The sequence below is a fragment of the Juglans regia genome, chromosome 1 (genome assembly GCF_001411555.2).
Source record: "Juglans regia cultivar Chandler chromosome 1, Walnut 2.0, whole genome shotgun sequence".
Taxonomy (NCBI): domain Eukaryota; kingdom Viridiplantae; phylum Streptophyta; class Magnoliopsida; order Fagales; family Juglandaceae; genus Juglans; species Juglans regia.
In genome coordinates, this window is record NC_049901.1 from 1,453,886 (window position 1) to 1,469,347 (window position 15,462).

Below are 15,462 nucleotides of genomic sequence, written 5' to 3' on the forward strand. Positions count from 1 at the left end.
TTTTTGTTTGCATGCATATTCTACATTTATCTATCATATCTTTGGCATATTTAGGAATTAAACTTAAATTAACCATGTCATCAAGCTTTCTAGCATGAATATGTCATAAACGACAATGCCATAAAGAATATGAATTGAACATATAAGCAGAAACATTCACTTTATTATTAATATTGAGTTTGAACATGCCTTCACTCAGATATCCCTTCCCCACAAAATTACCCCATTTGGTCGGAACAAATTTATCTGACTCAAAGACTAATTTAAACCCATACTTAATCAGAAGACTACCAAATACAAGATTTTTCCTAACTTCTAGTACATGATATACATCCCTGAGAGTAAGTATTTTTCCATATGTGAACTCCAAATCTATTGTGTATTTGCCTTTAACTGTAGCAGTAGATGAATTTTCCATATAGATAACACATCCATCTTCTTCCGACTCATACTTTTTAAACAAACTCTTGTCTTTGCAACATGTCGTGTTGCTCCTGAGTCAATCCACCAAGAGTTGTCTCCTTCGAGAATGTTGACCTCAGAAATCATGGCCACAAAATTCTCTTTGGAGTCAGAGTTGTTTTGTTTCTTTTTAAGGAAACGACAATCTCTTTTGTAATGGTCCGGCTTTCCACAATGGAAGCAATTTACACTCAGTTTCTTCTTATTCTTGCCTTGGAAGTGACTTTGTTTTCTTCCAAAGTTATTCTTTCTCTTCCAGTTTTCATATCCGGATTGCTTGGGTTATCCAATTTTGTGGGTCTTCCCTTCCTCTATCATATGCATATTGGAGGTCAAAGAGTCATGCTCTTCCTTACCATCTCTAAGCCTTATTTTCTCTTCTATACGAAGATGTTGGCTTAGATCTTCTAGAGACATTTCCTCATTTCTATGCTTTAGAATTCTTTTATAGTCTTTCCATGATGGAGGAAGTTTATCGATAATGGATGAAACCGATATAGAATCATCCATCTTCATATTGTGTTGAGTGAATTGATCAAGAATATGCATAATTTCATTGAATTGTTCAACAATAGGCCTAGAGTCTACCATTTTATAACTGAAAAATTTGGTAGCCAGAAATTTCTTACTTGTCGCATCTTCTAAGAGATACTTAGCCTCAAGTGCGTCCCAAAGATCCTTGGCGGTTGCTTTGTTCTGGTACGCGTCGAACAATGTGTCAGACATTGCATTGCAGATGTGACCCTTGCAGATGTAGTCGTCTTGTTCCCACTTGACTCTTGCCCGACTTTGAGCAATTGTCTCGTCTTCATTTGCAGATGGCCTAGGAGTGGTTAGAACATACACCACTTTTAGACTGGCCAGGAGAAAGTGCATCTTCTTTTGCCAGCGTCGAAAATTGGCTCCATCAAAACGTTCAAGTTTGACAAAGTCCGCAGCAAACTCTCTCAAACTATGTGCCATTAGTAATGCAATATTGTCTTAAGATTGTTGGAACAAAGGGGCTGCAAAATAGACAATAGTGAGAGAAAGTTTGCTTCAAGGCGCGTTACAATGTCGCTTTCCTTAAGACAATATTCGCCCCCACCAATAACGGTATGCACACGGGTTACAAGCAAATTTGCCTCCAAGATACAATGAAGCCCAGAACAAGTCTGTTTGTCTAACTGCATTATGCATACACGAAATTAGACCCCGAATACCCTCAAATTTTGCTATTCAACCAAGAAATTAGAAATCTGTTCTCTCGAGAACAAACAGATTCTAACAAGTTCTAATAATATGAAGAAGTGAAGAACTTGGGAGAGAGAGAATTCGAAATTATATTCTGTTCTTCTCAAATGGCAGGCCAATGGGTCTATTTATAGATGACCAAAGGTTGTGAACGAAAAGTTATAACTCTTCGTATTTCTGAAAACTGTTCAGAACCAGTACATATATTATGTCTGTTGCCAAATGACACAACAGTTGGACTTAGTCCAATGGTTGCCTTGCTTCCACTTGAACTGGATGGCACCAGTTCGAATCATGAGACGCACACTTTCGGAGTTTTATTTTCATTTTCCCAAGCATTGCAGCACCTCGCTGCATGTGCCTCGCGCGCGCCCCTTGAACCCCAAACATTGCAGTGCTTCACGCATGCACCCCTTGGTGCTGACAGCACGCCTCTTGGAGAGGCTTCTAAATAAATCCACAAAAACCCTTCCTTTGGAAGAGGCGTGGATCGAACCCAGTCCATGGGTTTACATGGGAAGCATCAATACCACTAAACCAGTTAAAGGCTTATGGTTGCAAACAAAAACACAATAATATAGCCATTATAAGTTTCCATAACTTCTCTCTTTCCAAACTAATTCACAACTTCCAAAAATAAATCCCCAAAATATTATTAATAATAAATTTATATATATACTATTTTGAAAATATTTCCAACAATCCCCCACCATTTTCAAAATACATCCTGGTTAGAATAGGAAAACTTATACATAAATGAAGGTGTCTTTTGGACTTGAACCTTCACATAGTGAAAATACATCAAAGCTAACCAGAATGACATAGTAGACAATGCTTTGAACTAGCGATTCTATACGATTAGCCGGATATATCTCACATATAAACTTTCTTCTCTTTGGGTAGTTCATAAAAGCCGACACGTGGATTGGCCTTGTGTCTATATCCTGGTTTCATGAGCGCTCTAGTGACAAAGCCGTAATTCGCATAGGAGGCGGCACCACCCCCGACACTCATATAGGTAGACTTATCAAAAGTGTCCTGTAACTAAACACTTTAACATAACCATGTTATAAGTCTATTAAGAGCTTATTGCTCAACCTCTCCTTTTCATTACAGTACCAAGCACTTCAAACTTTGGGATGATTAAATTAGTTTTAAAACTAATTTAAATATTACAGTGCTTGCAAATCACGAACATATAATGTACTTTGCTCATTGAACTCAAGTCTTGATATGTTCAAGAGTTGAGTCGAGTTTCCATTATTGGTGATTTTATTGTATTGGCTTTAAACCCATCCCCTTTGATGTCTTCCACATCAAATCCCTTGCAAGTCCTTTAGTTAATGGATCTGCCAAATTTTGACAAGATCTCACAAAATCAATTGTAATTACTCCATCTGTGAGTAATTGCCTTACATAGCTATGTCTTAATCCAATATGCCTAGACTTGCCATTATATATATGGCTATAGGCCCGCGACAGTGTAGCCTGACTGTCACAATGCAAAGATATTGGTGGCATTGGTTTTGGCCAAATAGAAATCTCTATTAATAAGTTTCTCAGCCACTCTGCCTCTTTGCTACAAGAAGCTAATGCTATAAACTCTGCTGCCATGGTAGAGTCAGTTATGCATGTCTGCTTCTTTGATCCCCAGGAGATTGCTCCTCCACCAAGGGTGAATATCCACCCACTGGTTGACTTGTGATCATCATGCTCAGTTATCCAACTGGCATCTGAGTATCCTTCTACTACCGAAGGAAATCCGCTGTACTCAATACCATAATTTATGGTATTTTTCAAATATTTGAAAATTCTTTGTACAGCTATCCAATGAATATGACTAGGGTTACTAGTGTACCTACTAAGTTTGCCTACTGCAAATGCAATATCAGGTCTAGTACATGTCATAGCATACATTAGACAACCAATAACTCTAGCATATTCAAGTTGATCCACTGCTCTCCCAGTATTAGGATACAATTTAAAATTTGAATCAAAAGGTGTAGCCATGGGTTTGCAATCAAAGTAATTAAACTTTTTAATATTTTCTCAATATAATGTGATTGGGTTAGAGTTATACCATTATCATTTCTTATAATTCTAATACCCAAAATCACATTTGCAATACCCAAATCCTTCATATCGAAATTTGATGACAAAAATTTCTTAGTACTTTCAATGCTCATATTATCAGTGCCAAAAATCAACATGTCATCCACATATAAGCATATTATAACACCTTTATTCCCATTGAACTTGCTGTAGACACATTTATCAGATTCATGTATCCTAAAACCATTTTTCACTACAGCTTTATCAAACTTTTCGTGCCATTGTTTTGGTGCTTGTTTAAGTCCATAAAGTGACTTAACCAATTTACAAATTTTATGTTCTTGGCCAAGCATGACAAACCCCTCGGGTTGTTCCATGTAAATTTCTTCTTCTAACTCACCATTCAAGAAGGCAGTCTTAACATCCATTTGATGGATTTCAAACTTGTAGATGGCTGCTAAGGCAATCAAAGTTCTGATAGTAGCAATCCTAGCAACTGGTGCGTAGGTATCAAAATAATCTAACCCTGCCTTCTGGGTAAAACCCTTTGCTACTAGTCTTGCCTTAAACTTTTCAATTGTTCCATCTACTTTCAGTTTCCTTTTAAAAATCCATTTGCAACCAATAGGTGTCGAACCAGGGGGTAAATCTACTAATTTCCAAGTATTATTACCCATGATTGAATCCATTTCATCATTAATAGCTTCTTTCCAAAAAGCTACATCCTGAGACTTCATAGCCTCTTCATACGTCATAGGATCATTCTCAACATTGTGTGTAATCATGATTTGGTTACAAGATGAATCTCTTGTACCATCTACCAAGTACACAACAAAATCTGGTCCAAATGACTTTTCAGTTCTTACTCGTTTACTCCTTCTTGGTTCAAATGGTTCACCAGATTCACCATTATTTTCAAGTGATCTGTCTAATTCCACTATTTTATCATTAAAAAGTGGAATTTCACTGAATCTATTTTCAAAAAATTCAGCATCCCTGGATTCAATCACTGTATTGACATCAACAGAACCGTTAGGTTCCACAACTAGGAATCTATAGCCAACACTGTGATGTGCATAACCTAAGAAAATGCACTCAATGGCTTTTTGTCCTAACTTCTTTATCTTAGGTTCAGGTAATCTAACTATGGCTCGACAACCCCAAACTTTAAAATGATTTAAGTTTGGTTTTCTTTTCTTCCATAATTCATATGGAGAAACTTTAGTTTTCTTGTGGGGTATTCTATTCAAAATATAGCATGCTGTCAGCATAGCTTCTCCCCAAAAACTTTTGTTTAAACCAGAATTAGTAAGCATGGCATTAACCATTTCTACTAAAGTTCTGTTTTTCCTTTCTGCTACTCCATTTTGTTGTGGAGTGTAAGCCATAGTAGTTTCATGAATAATGCCTACAGATTCACAATAAGCAGGAAAGTGATATTCACCTCCTCTATCGGATCTAAGACATTTTATCTTGACATCACATTGATTTTCTGCTTCATTTTTATATGCCTTAAAATTATCCAAAACTTGGTCCTTTGAATGCATCAAATAAACATAGCAATATCTAGAGAAATCATCTATAAAAGTCACAAAATATTTTTTACCTCCTCTAGTAGGCGTGCTATGCATGTCACATACATCACTGTGTATTAATTGCAATAAAGATGAAGTTCTTTCTACTTTAGAAAAATATTTTCTTGTAATTTTTGTTTGCATGCATATTCTACATTTATCTATCATATCTTTAGCATATTTAGGAATTAAACTTAAATTAACCATGTCATCAAGCTTTCTAGCATGAATATGTCCTAAACGACAATGCCATAAAGAATATGAATCAAGCATATAAACAGAAACATTCACTTTATTATTAATATTGAGTTTGAACATGCCTTCACTCAGATATCCCTTCCCCACAAAATTACCCCCTTTGGTCAGAACAAATTTATCTGACTCAAAGATTAATTTAAACCCATACTTATTCAGAAGACTACCAGATACAAGATTTTTCCTAACTTCTGGTACATGATATACATCCCTGAGAGTAAGCACTTTTCCAGATGTGAACTCCAAATCTATTGTGCCTTTGCCTTTAACTGTAGCAGTGGATGAATTTCCCATGTAGATAACGCATCCATCTTCTTCCGACTCATACTTTTTAAACAAACTCTTGTCTTTGCAAACATGTCTTGTTGCTCCTGAGTCAATCCACCAAGAGTTGTCTCCTTCGAGAATATTGACCTCAGAAATCATGGCCATAAAATTCTCTTTGGAGTCAGAGTTTTGTTGTTTCTTTTTAAGGAAACGACAATCTCTTTTGTAATGGCCTGGCTTTCCACAATGAAAGCAATTTACACTCAGTTTCTTCTGATTTTTGTCTTGGAAGTAACTTTGTTTTCTTCCAAAGTTATTCTTTCTCTTCCGATTTTCATATCCAGATTGCTTGGGTTGTCCAATTTTGTGAGTCTTCCCTTCCTCTACCATATGCATATTGGAGGTCAAAGAGTCACGCTCTTCTTTACCATTTCTGAGCCTTATTTCCTCTTCTATACGAAGATGTTGGCTTAGATCTTCCAGAGACATTTCCTCCTTTCTATGCTTTAGACTTCTTTTATAGTCTTTCCATGATGGAGGAAGTTTATCGATAATGGATGAAACCGATATAGAATCATCCATCTTCATATTGTGTTGAGTGAATTGATCAAGAATATGCATAATTTCATTGAATTGTTCAACAATAGGCCTAGAGTCTACCATTTTATAACTGAAAAATTTGGTAGCCAGAAATTTCTTACTTGTCGCATCTTCTAAGAGATACTTAGCCTCAAGTGCGTCCCAAAGATCCTTGGCGGTTGCTTTGTTCTGGTACGCGTCGAACAATGTGTCAGACATTGCATTGCAGATGTGACCCTTGCAGATGTAGTCGTCTTGTTCCCACTTGACTCTTGCCCGACTTTGAGCAATTGTCTCGTCTTCATTTGCAGATGGCCTAGGAGTGGTTAGAACATACACCACTTTTAGACTGGCCAGGAGAAAGTGCATCTTCTTTTGCCAGCGTCGAAAATTGGCTCCATCAAAACGTTCAAGTTTGACAAAGTCCGCAGCAAACTCTCTCAAACTATGTGCCATTAGTAATGCAATATTGTCTTAAGATTGTTGGAACAAAGGGGCTGCAAAATAGACAATAGTGAGAGAAAGTTTGCTTCAAGGCGCGTTACAATGTCGCTTTCCTTAAGACAATATTCGCCCCCACCAATAACGGTATGCACACGGGTTACAAGCAAATTTGCCTCCAAGATACAATGAAGCCCAGAACAAGTCTGTTTGTCTAACTGCGTTATGCACACACGAAATTAGACCCCGAATACCCTCAGATTTTGCTATTCAACCAAGAAATTAGAAATCTGTTCTCTCGAGAACAAACAGATTCTAACAAGTTCTAATAATATGAAGAAGTGAAGAACTTGGGAGAGAGAGAATTCGAAATTATATTCTGTTCTTCTCAAATGGCAGGCCAATGGGTCTATTTATAGATGACCAAAGGTTGTGAACGAAAAGTTATAACTCTTCGTATTTCTGAAAACTGTTCAGAACCAGTACATATATTATGTCTGTTGCCAAATGACACAACAGTTGGACTTAGTCCAATGGTTGCCTTGCTTCCACTTGAACTGGATGGCACCAGTTCGAATCATGAGACGCACACTTTCGGAGTTTTATTTTCATTTTCCCAAGCATTGCAGCACCTCGCTGCATGTGCCTCGCGCGCGCCCCTTGACCCCAAACATTGCAGTGCTTCACGCATGCACCCCTTGGTGCTGACAGCACGCCTCTTGGAGAGGCCTCTAAATAAATCCATAAAAACCTTTCCTTCGGAAGAGGTGTGGATCGAACCCAGTCCATGGGTTTACATGGGAAGCATCAATACCACTAAACCAGTTAAAGGCTTATGGTTGCAAACAAAAACACAATAATATAGCCATTATAAGTTTCCATAACTTCTCTCTTTCCAAACTAATTCACAACTTCCAAAAATAAATCCCCAAAATATTATTAATAATAAATTTTATATATATACTATTTTGAAAATATTTCCAACAATCCCCCACCATTTTCAAAATACATCCTGGTTGGAATAGGAAAACTTATACATAAATGAAGGTGTCTTTTGGACTTGAACCTTCACATAGTGAAAATACATCAAAGCTAACCAGAATGACATAGTAGACAATGCTTTGAACTAGCGATTCTATACGATTAGCCGGATATATCTCACATATAAACTTTCTTCTCTTTGGGTAGTTCATAAAAGCCGACACGTGGATTGGCCTTGTGTCTATATCCTGGTTTCATGAGCGCTCTAGTGACAAAGCCGTAATTCGCATAGGAGGCGGCACCACCCCCGACACTCATATAGGTAGACTTATCAAAAGTGTCCTGTAACTAAACACTTTAACATAACCATGTTATAAGTCTATTAAGAGCTTATTGCTCAACCTCTCCTTTTCATTACAGTACCAAGCACTTCAAACTTTGGGATGATTAAATTAGTTTTAAAACTAATTTAAATATTACAGTGCTTGCAAATCACGAACATATAATGTACTTTGCTCATTGAACTCAAGTCTTGATATGTTCAAGAGTTGAGTCGAGTTTCCATTATTGGTGATTTTATTGTATTGGCTTTAAACCCATCCCCTTTGATGTCTTCCACATCAAATCCCTTGCAAGTCCTTTAGTTAATGGATCTGCCAAATTTTGACAAGATCTCACAAAATCAATTGTAATTACTCCATCTGTGAGTAATTGCCTTACATAGCTATGTCTTAATCCAATATGCCTAGACTTGCCATTATATATATGGCTATAGGCCCGCGACAGTGTAGCCTGACTGTCACAATGCAAAGATATTGGTGGCATTGGTTTTGGCCAAATAGAAATCTCTATTAATAAGTTTCTCAGCCACTCTGCCTCTTTGCTACAAGAAGCTAATGCTATAAACTCTGCTGCCATGGTAGAGTCAGTTATGCATGTCTGCTTCTTTGATCCCCAGGAGATTGCTCCTCCACCAAGGGTGAATATCCACCCACTGGTTGACTTGTGATCATCATGCTCAGTTATCCAACTGGCATCTGAGTATCCTTCTACTACCGAAGGAAATCCGCTGTACTCAATACCATAATTTATGGTATTTTTCAAATATTTGAAAATTCTTTGTACAGCTATCCAATGAATATGACTAGGGTTACTAGTGTACCTACTAAGTTTGCCTACTGCAAATGCAATATCAGGTCTAGTACATGTCATAGCATACATTAGACAACCAATAACTCTAGCATATTCAAGTTGATCCACTGCTCTCCCAGTATTAGGATACAATTTAAAATTTGAATCAAAAGGTGTAGCCATGGGTTTGCAATCAAAGTAATTAAACTTTTTTAATATTTTCTCAATATAATGTGATTGGGTTAGAGTTATACCATTATCATTTCTTATAATTCTAATACCCAAAATCACATTTGCAATACCCAAATCCTTCATATCGAAATTTGATGACAAAAATTTCTTAGTACTTTCAATGCTCATATTATCAGTGCCAAAAATCAACATGTCATCCACATATAAGCATATTATAACACCTTTATTCCCATTGAACTTGCTGTAGACACATTTATCAGATTCATGTATCCTAAAACCATTTTTCACTACAGCTTTATCAAACTTTTCGTGCCATTGTTTTGGTGCTTGTTTAAGTCCATAAAGTGACTTAACCAATTTACAAATTTTATGTTCTTGGCCAAGCATGACAAACCCCTCGGGTTGTTCCATGTAAATTTCTTCTTCTAACTCACCATTCAAGAAGGCAGTCTTAACATCCATTTGATGGATTTCAAACTTGTAGATGGCTGCTAAGGCAATCAAAGTTCTGATAGTAGCAATCCTAGCAACTGGTGCGTAGGTATCAAAATAATCTAACCCTGCCTTCTGGGTAAAACCCTTTGCTACTAGTCTTGCCTTAAACTTTTCAATTGTTCCATCTACTTTCAGTTTCCTTTTAAAAATCCATTTGCAACCAATAGGTGTCGAACCAGGGGGTAAATCTACTAATTTCCAAGTATTATTACCCATGATTGAATCCATTTCATCATTAATAGCTTCTTTCCAAAAAGCTACATCCTGAGACTTCATAGCCTCTTCATACGTCATAGGATCATTCTCAACATTGTGTGTAATCATGATTTGGTTACAAGATGAATCTCTTGTACCATCTACCAAGTACACAACAAAATCTGGTCCAAATGACTTTTCAGTTCTTACTCGTTTACTCCTTCTTGGTTCAAATGGTTCACCAGATTCACCATTATTTTCAAGTGATCTGTCTAATTCCACTATTTTATCATTAAAAAGTGGAATTTCACTGAATCTATTTTCAAAAAATTCAGCATCCCTGGATTCAATCACTGTATTGACATCAACAGAACCGTTAGGTTCCACAACTAGGAATCTATAGCCAACACTGTGATGTGCATAACCTAAGAAAATGCACTCAATGGCTTTTTGTCCTAACTTCTTTATCTTAGGTTCAGGTAATCTAACTATGGCTCGACAACCCCAAACTTTAAAATGATTTAAGTTTGGTTTTCTTTTCTTCCATAATTCATATGGAGAAACTTTAGTTTTCTTGTGGGGTATTCTATTCAAAATATAGCATGCTGTCAGCATAGCTTCTCCCCAAAAACTTTTGTTTAAACCAGAATTAGTAAGCATGGCATTAACCATTTCTACTAAAGTTCTGTTTTTCCTTTCTGCTACTCCATTTTGTTGTGGAGTGTAAGCCATAGTAGTTTCATGAATAATGCCTACAGATTCACAATAAGCAGGAAAGTGATATTCACCTCCTCTATCGGATCTAAGACATTTTATCTTGACATCACATTGATTTTCTGCTTCATTTTTATATGCCTTAAAATTATCCAAAACTTGGTCCTTTGAATGCATCAAATAAACATAGCAATATCTAGAGAAATCATCTATAAAAGTCACAAAATATTTTTTACCTCCTCTAGTAGGCGTGCTATGCATGTCACATACATCACTGTGTATTAATTGCAATAAAGATGAAGTTCTTTCTACTTTAGAAAAATATTTTCTTGTAATTTTTGTTTGCATGCATATTCTACATTTATCTATCATATCTTTAGCATATTTAGGAATTAAACTTAAATTAACCATGTCATCAAGCTTTCTAGCATGAATATGTCCTAAACGACAATGCCATAAAGAATATGAATCAAGCATATAAACAGAAACATTCACTTTATTATTAATATTGAGTTTGAACATGCCTTCACTCAGATATCCCTTCCCCACAAAATTACCCCCTTTGGTCAGAACAAATTTATCTGACTCAAAGATTAATTTAAACCCATACTTATTCAGAAGACTACCAGATACAAGATTTTTCCTAACTTCTGGTACATGATATACATCCCTGAGAGTAAGCACTTTTCCAGATGTGAACTCCAAATCTATTGTGCCTTTGCCTTTAACTGTAGCAGTGGATGAATTTCCCATGTAGATAACGCATCCATCTTCTTCCGACTCATACTTTTTAAACAAACTCTTGTCTTTGCAAACATGTCTTGTTGCTCCTGAGTCAATCCACCAAGAGTTGTCTCCTTCGAGAATATTGACCTCAGAAATCATGGCCATAAAATTCTCTTTGGAGTCAGAGTTTTGTTGTTTCTTTTTAAGGAAACGACAATCTCTTTTGTAATGGCCTGGCTTTCCACAATGAAAGCAATTTACACTCAGTTTCTTCTGATTTTTGTCTTGGAAGTAACTTTGTTTTCTTCCAAAGTTATTCTTTCTCTTCCGATTTTCATATCCAGATTGCTTGGGTTGTCCAATTTTGTGAGTCTTCCCTTCCTCTACCATATGCATATTGGAGGTCAAAGAGTCACGCTCTTCTTTACCATCTCTGAGCCTTATTTCCTCTTCTATACGAAGATGTTGGCTTAGATCTTCCAGAGACATTTCCTCCTTTCTATGCTTTAGACTTCTTTTATAGTCTTTCCATGATGGAGGAAGTTTATCGATAATGGATGAAACCGATATAGAATCATCCATCTTCATATTGTGTTGAGTGAATTGATCAAGAATATGCATAATTTCATTGAATTGTTCAACAATAGGCCTAGAGTCTACCATTTTATAACTGAAAAATTTGGTAGCCAGAAATTTCTTACTTGTCGCATCTTCTAAGAGATACTTAGCCTCAAGTGCGTCCCAAAGATCCTTGGCGGTTGCTTTGTTCTGGTACGCGTCGAACAATGTGTCAGACATTGCATTGCAGATGTGACCCTTGCAGATGTAGTCGTCTTGTTCCCACTTGACTCTTGCCCGACTTTGAGCAATTGTCTCGTCTTCATTTGCAGATGGCCTAGGAGTGGTTAGAACATACACCACTTTTAGACTGGCCAGGAGAAAGTGCATCTTCTTTTGCCAGCGTCGAAAATTGGCTCCATCAAAACGTTCAAGTTTGACAAAGTCCGCAGCAAACTCTCTCAAACTATGTGCCATTAGTAATGCAATATTGTCTTAAGATTGTTGGAACAAAGGGGCTGCAAAATAGACAATAGTGAGAGAAAGTTTGCTTCAAGGCGCGTTACAATGTCGCTTTCCTTAAGACAATATTCGCCCCCACCAATAACGGTATGCACACGGGTTACAAGCAAATTTGCCTCCAAGATACAATGAAGCCCAGAACAAGTCTGTTTGTCTAACTGCGTTATGCACACACGAAATTAGACCCCGAATACCCTCAGATTTTGCTATTCAACCAAGAAATTAGAAATCTGTTCTCTCGAGAACAAACAGATTCTAACAAGTTCTAATAATATGAAGAAGTGAAGAACTTGGGAGAGAGAGAATTCGAAATTATATTCTGTTCTTCTCAAATGGCAGGCCAATGGGTCTATTTATAGATGACCAAAGGTTGTGAACGAAAAGTTATAACTCTTCGTATTTCTGAAAACTGTTCAGAACCAGTACATATATTATGTCTGTTGCCAAATGACACAACAGTTGGACTTAGTCCAATGGTTGCCTTGCTTCCACTTGAACTGGATGGCACCAGTTCGAATCATGAGACGCACACTTTCGGAGTTTTATTTTCATTTTCCCAAGCATTGCAGCACCTCGCTGCATGTGCCTCACGCATGCACCCCTTGGTGCTGACAGCACGCCTCTTGGAGAGGCCTCTAAATAAATCCATAAAAACCTTTCCTTCGGAAGAGGTGTGGATCGAACCCAGTCCATGGGTTTACATGGGAAGCATCAATACCACTAAACCAGTTAAAGGCTTATGGTTGCAAACAAAAACACAATAATATAGCCATTATAAGTTTCCATAACTTCTCTCTTTCCAAACTAATTCACAACTTCCAAAAATAAATCCCCAAAATATTATTAATAATAAATTTTATATATATACTATTTTGAAAATATTTCCAACAGTTTCCTTGGCTGAGTCTACTGCTTTCCTCAAAGCACCCGGCGGTGCTCCTGCCAATGTTGCTTGTGCCATTACTAAGCTTGGCGGCAACTCTGCCTTCATTGGCAAGGTTCTCCCCACTTCTCAAGTTTGTTTTTTGTTTTTAACAGAAATTAGTCATAAGAAACACGTATAAACGGCACTGATCATGTTCATGTGTAATGATCAACAATTTACAGTTGGGAGATGATGAGTTTGGGCACATGCTAGTAGATATCTTGAAGAAGAACGAGGTGAACACAGACGGTGTGTGTTTTGATCCGGATGCCAGAACTGCACTGGCATTTGTGACTCTGAAGAAGAACGGGGAGAGGGAGTTCATGTTTTATAGAAATCCTAGTGCGGACATGCTTCTAAAAGAGTCCGAGCTAAACATTGGTCTCATCAAGCGGGCCAAGATCTTCCATTATGGATCCATAAGCCTGATATCTGAGCCATGCAGGTCGGCACACATTGCAGCCATGAAAGCTGCTAAGGAAGCCGGCATATTGCTTTCATATGATCCAAACGTGCGGCTACCTCTGTGGCCTTCTGCTGATGCTGCTAGAGATGGAATCAAGAGTATCTGGGATCAAGCTGATTTCATCAAGGTATATATATATATAAAATGCTGTCACCAATTTCGTCCAGCTAGCTGCTATTATATTATAAAGCTAATTAAATACGAACACTTCAGGCCTTTTTATTCCAATTATATGTTTTTTGTTTGGTCTTTTGCAGTCATAATTGGATTAATTGGATATAATACATTTGAAATTTGTTTGATAGGATTGGATTATAAGGATTTGATAGTTGGACTTGGAAGGATCCATGCAATACACACACACACACACACATATAGAAGATTTGATTAAATGGTTCGTTGTTGTAATTAATTGGTATATATAGGTAAGCGATGAAGAGGTTCAATTCCTAACCGACGGAGATCCCGGCAAAGAAGATGTCGTTCTGAGGCTATGGCACGATAACCTCAAGCTGCTCGTCGTTACCGATGGAGAGAAGGGATGTAGATACTTCACTAAGGTATTATTATTATAATTAAGGGATCGAGCTTTCCTCCACTCCCCCTTCTATTTTTGCGTATAAATGTATGATAAGCTATTCATTTCCACCCAATATATATTTTTACTTGGAGTGGGCATGTTTTGGATATAAATAACAGAGCTTCAAAGGAAAGGTGGCTGGGTTCTCGGTGAATACTGTCGACACAACTGGTGCTGGGGATGCTTTTGTTGGTGCTCTTTTGGTTTCCTGCATGGCGAATGATTCTATTAGCTGCATCTTTCATGTATTTATTCTTTTCTTTTTCGCTCAAACACTTTTTTATTTTTTGGTTTCATGAGTCTGCAATTAATTTTCTCTCTTGTTTCTTTATTTTTTTTAATCATGCAAGGATGAAGGAAAACTGAGGGAGGCGTTGACATTTGCAAATGCTTGTGGAGCAATTTGTACTACAAAGAAGGGAGCAATTCCAGCTCTTCCATCCACCTTCCAAGCTCATGAGCTCATTAACAAGTCTAAGGCCTAATAAATTAATGTCTCTTTTATCATCCTTGGTTTTAGGTTTTACATCCGACTCTTCTATCTCCAAGTCTAATTAATGTATATGTGGGAATGGATAATAAGTAATTTACTTCGATTATTATTAAGAATTGGGAATCCCCTCTCTCTCTTGAATGCGCGCGCGCACACACACACTGGAAATCATCTGGCATCCATGTGATTAAAAACTTTCCCTAAATCAGTTGGAGCGAGCTTGAATTGAGCCACCATGCAGGGCGCTGAGAGCCCTCAGTTGCAATGGCAAATTATCGAGTGCCGAATCTAACTCTAAGCTAATTAGGCAGATAGATGCAAGTGAAATAAACTTGAAATAGTGAAGATTCCTGTACTATATATATATATATATATATAATTAATTAGATTTTACATCGCTCAAACATGTAAACCAGTCCTACCAATCAAATCTTATTAGAAGACCTGAAACTGAGCGAGGGAAAGCGACAAGTGGAAACAAAACAAATCCCCACTGGCCTCACAAGCACCACACTACACTAATCCTTCCTCCACGTTTACTAACCATATTTGATAGAGTGGCTGCCTTTAACGACTAAACAGACAGACACCCCATTGTGAATTTGACTCTGCATTATAAAC

The 15,462-nt window shown here is 37.3% G+C and overlaps 1 protein-coding gene across 1 annotated transcript in view; it reads left to right on the top strand.

Moving 5' to 3' along the window:
* LOC109001261 (probable fructokinase-5) overlaps positions 1 to 14,833 on the top strand; it is a 24,840-nt gene extending 10,007 nt beyond the window's left edge. Inside the window, exons 3-7 of the mRNA XM_035688732.1 lie at positions 13,269 to 13,375; positions 13,485 to 13,895; positions 14,194 to 14,328; positions 14,468 to 14,593; positions 14,699 to 14,833. Of these exons, the coding sequence (XP_035544625.1) occupies positions 13,269 to 13,375; positions 13,485 to 13,895; positions 14,194 to 14,328; positions 14,468 to 14,593; positions 14,699 to 14,833 (914 nt within the window). The remainder of the gene's footprint in view (positions 1 to 13,268; positions 13,376 to 13,484; positions 13,896 to 14,193; positions 14,329 to 14,467; positions 14,594 to 14,698) is intronic.
* The last annotated feature ends 629 nt before the right edge of the window (positions 14,834 to 15,462 follow it).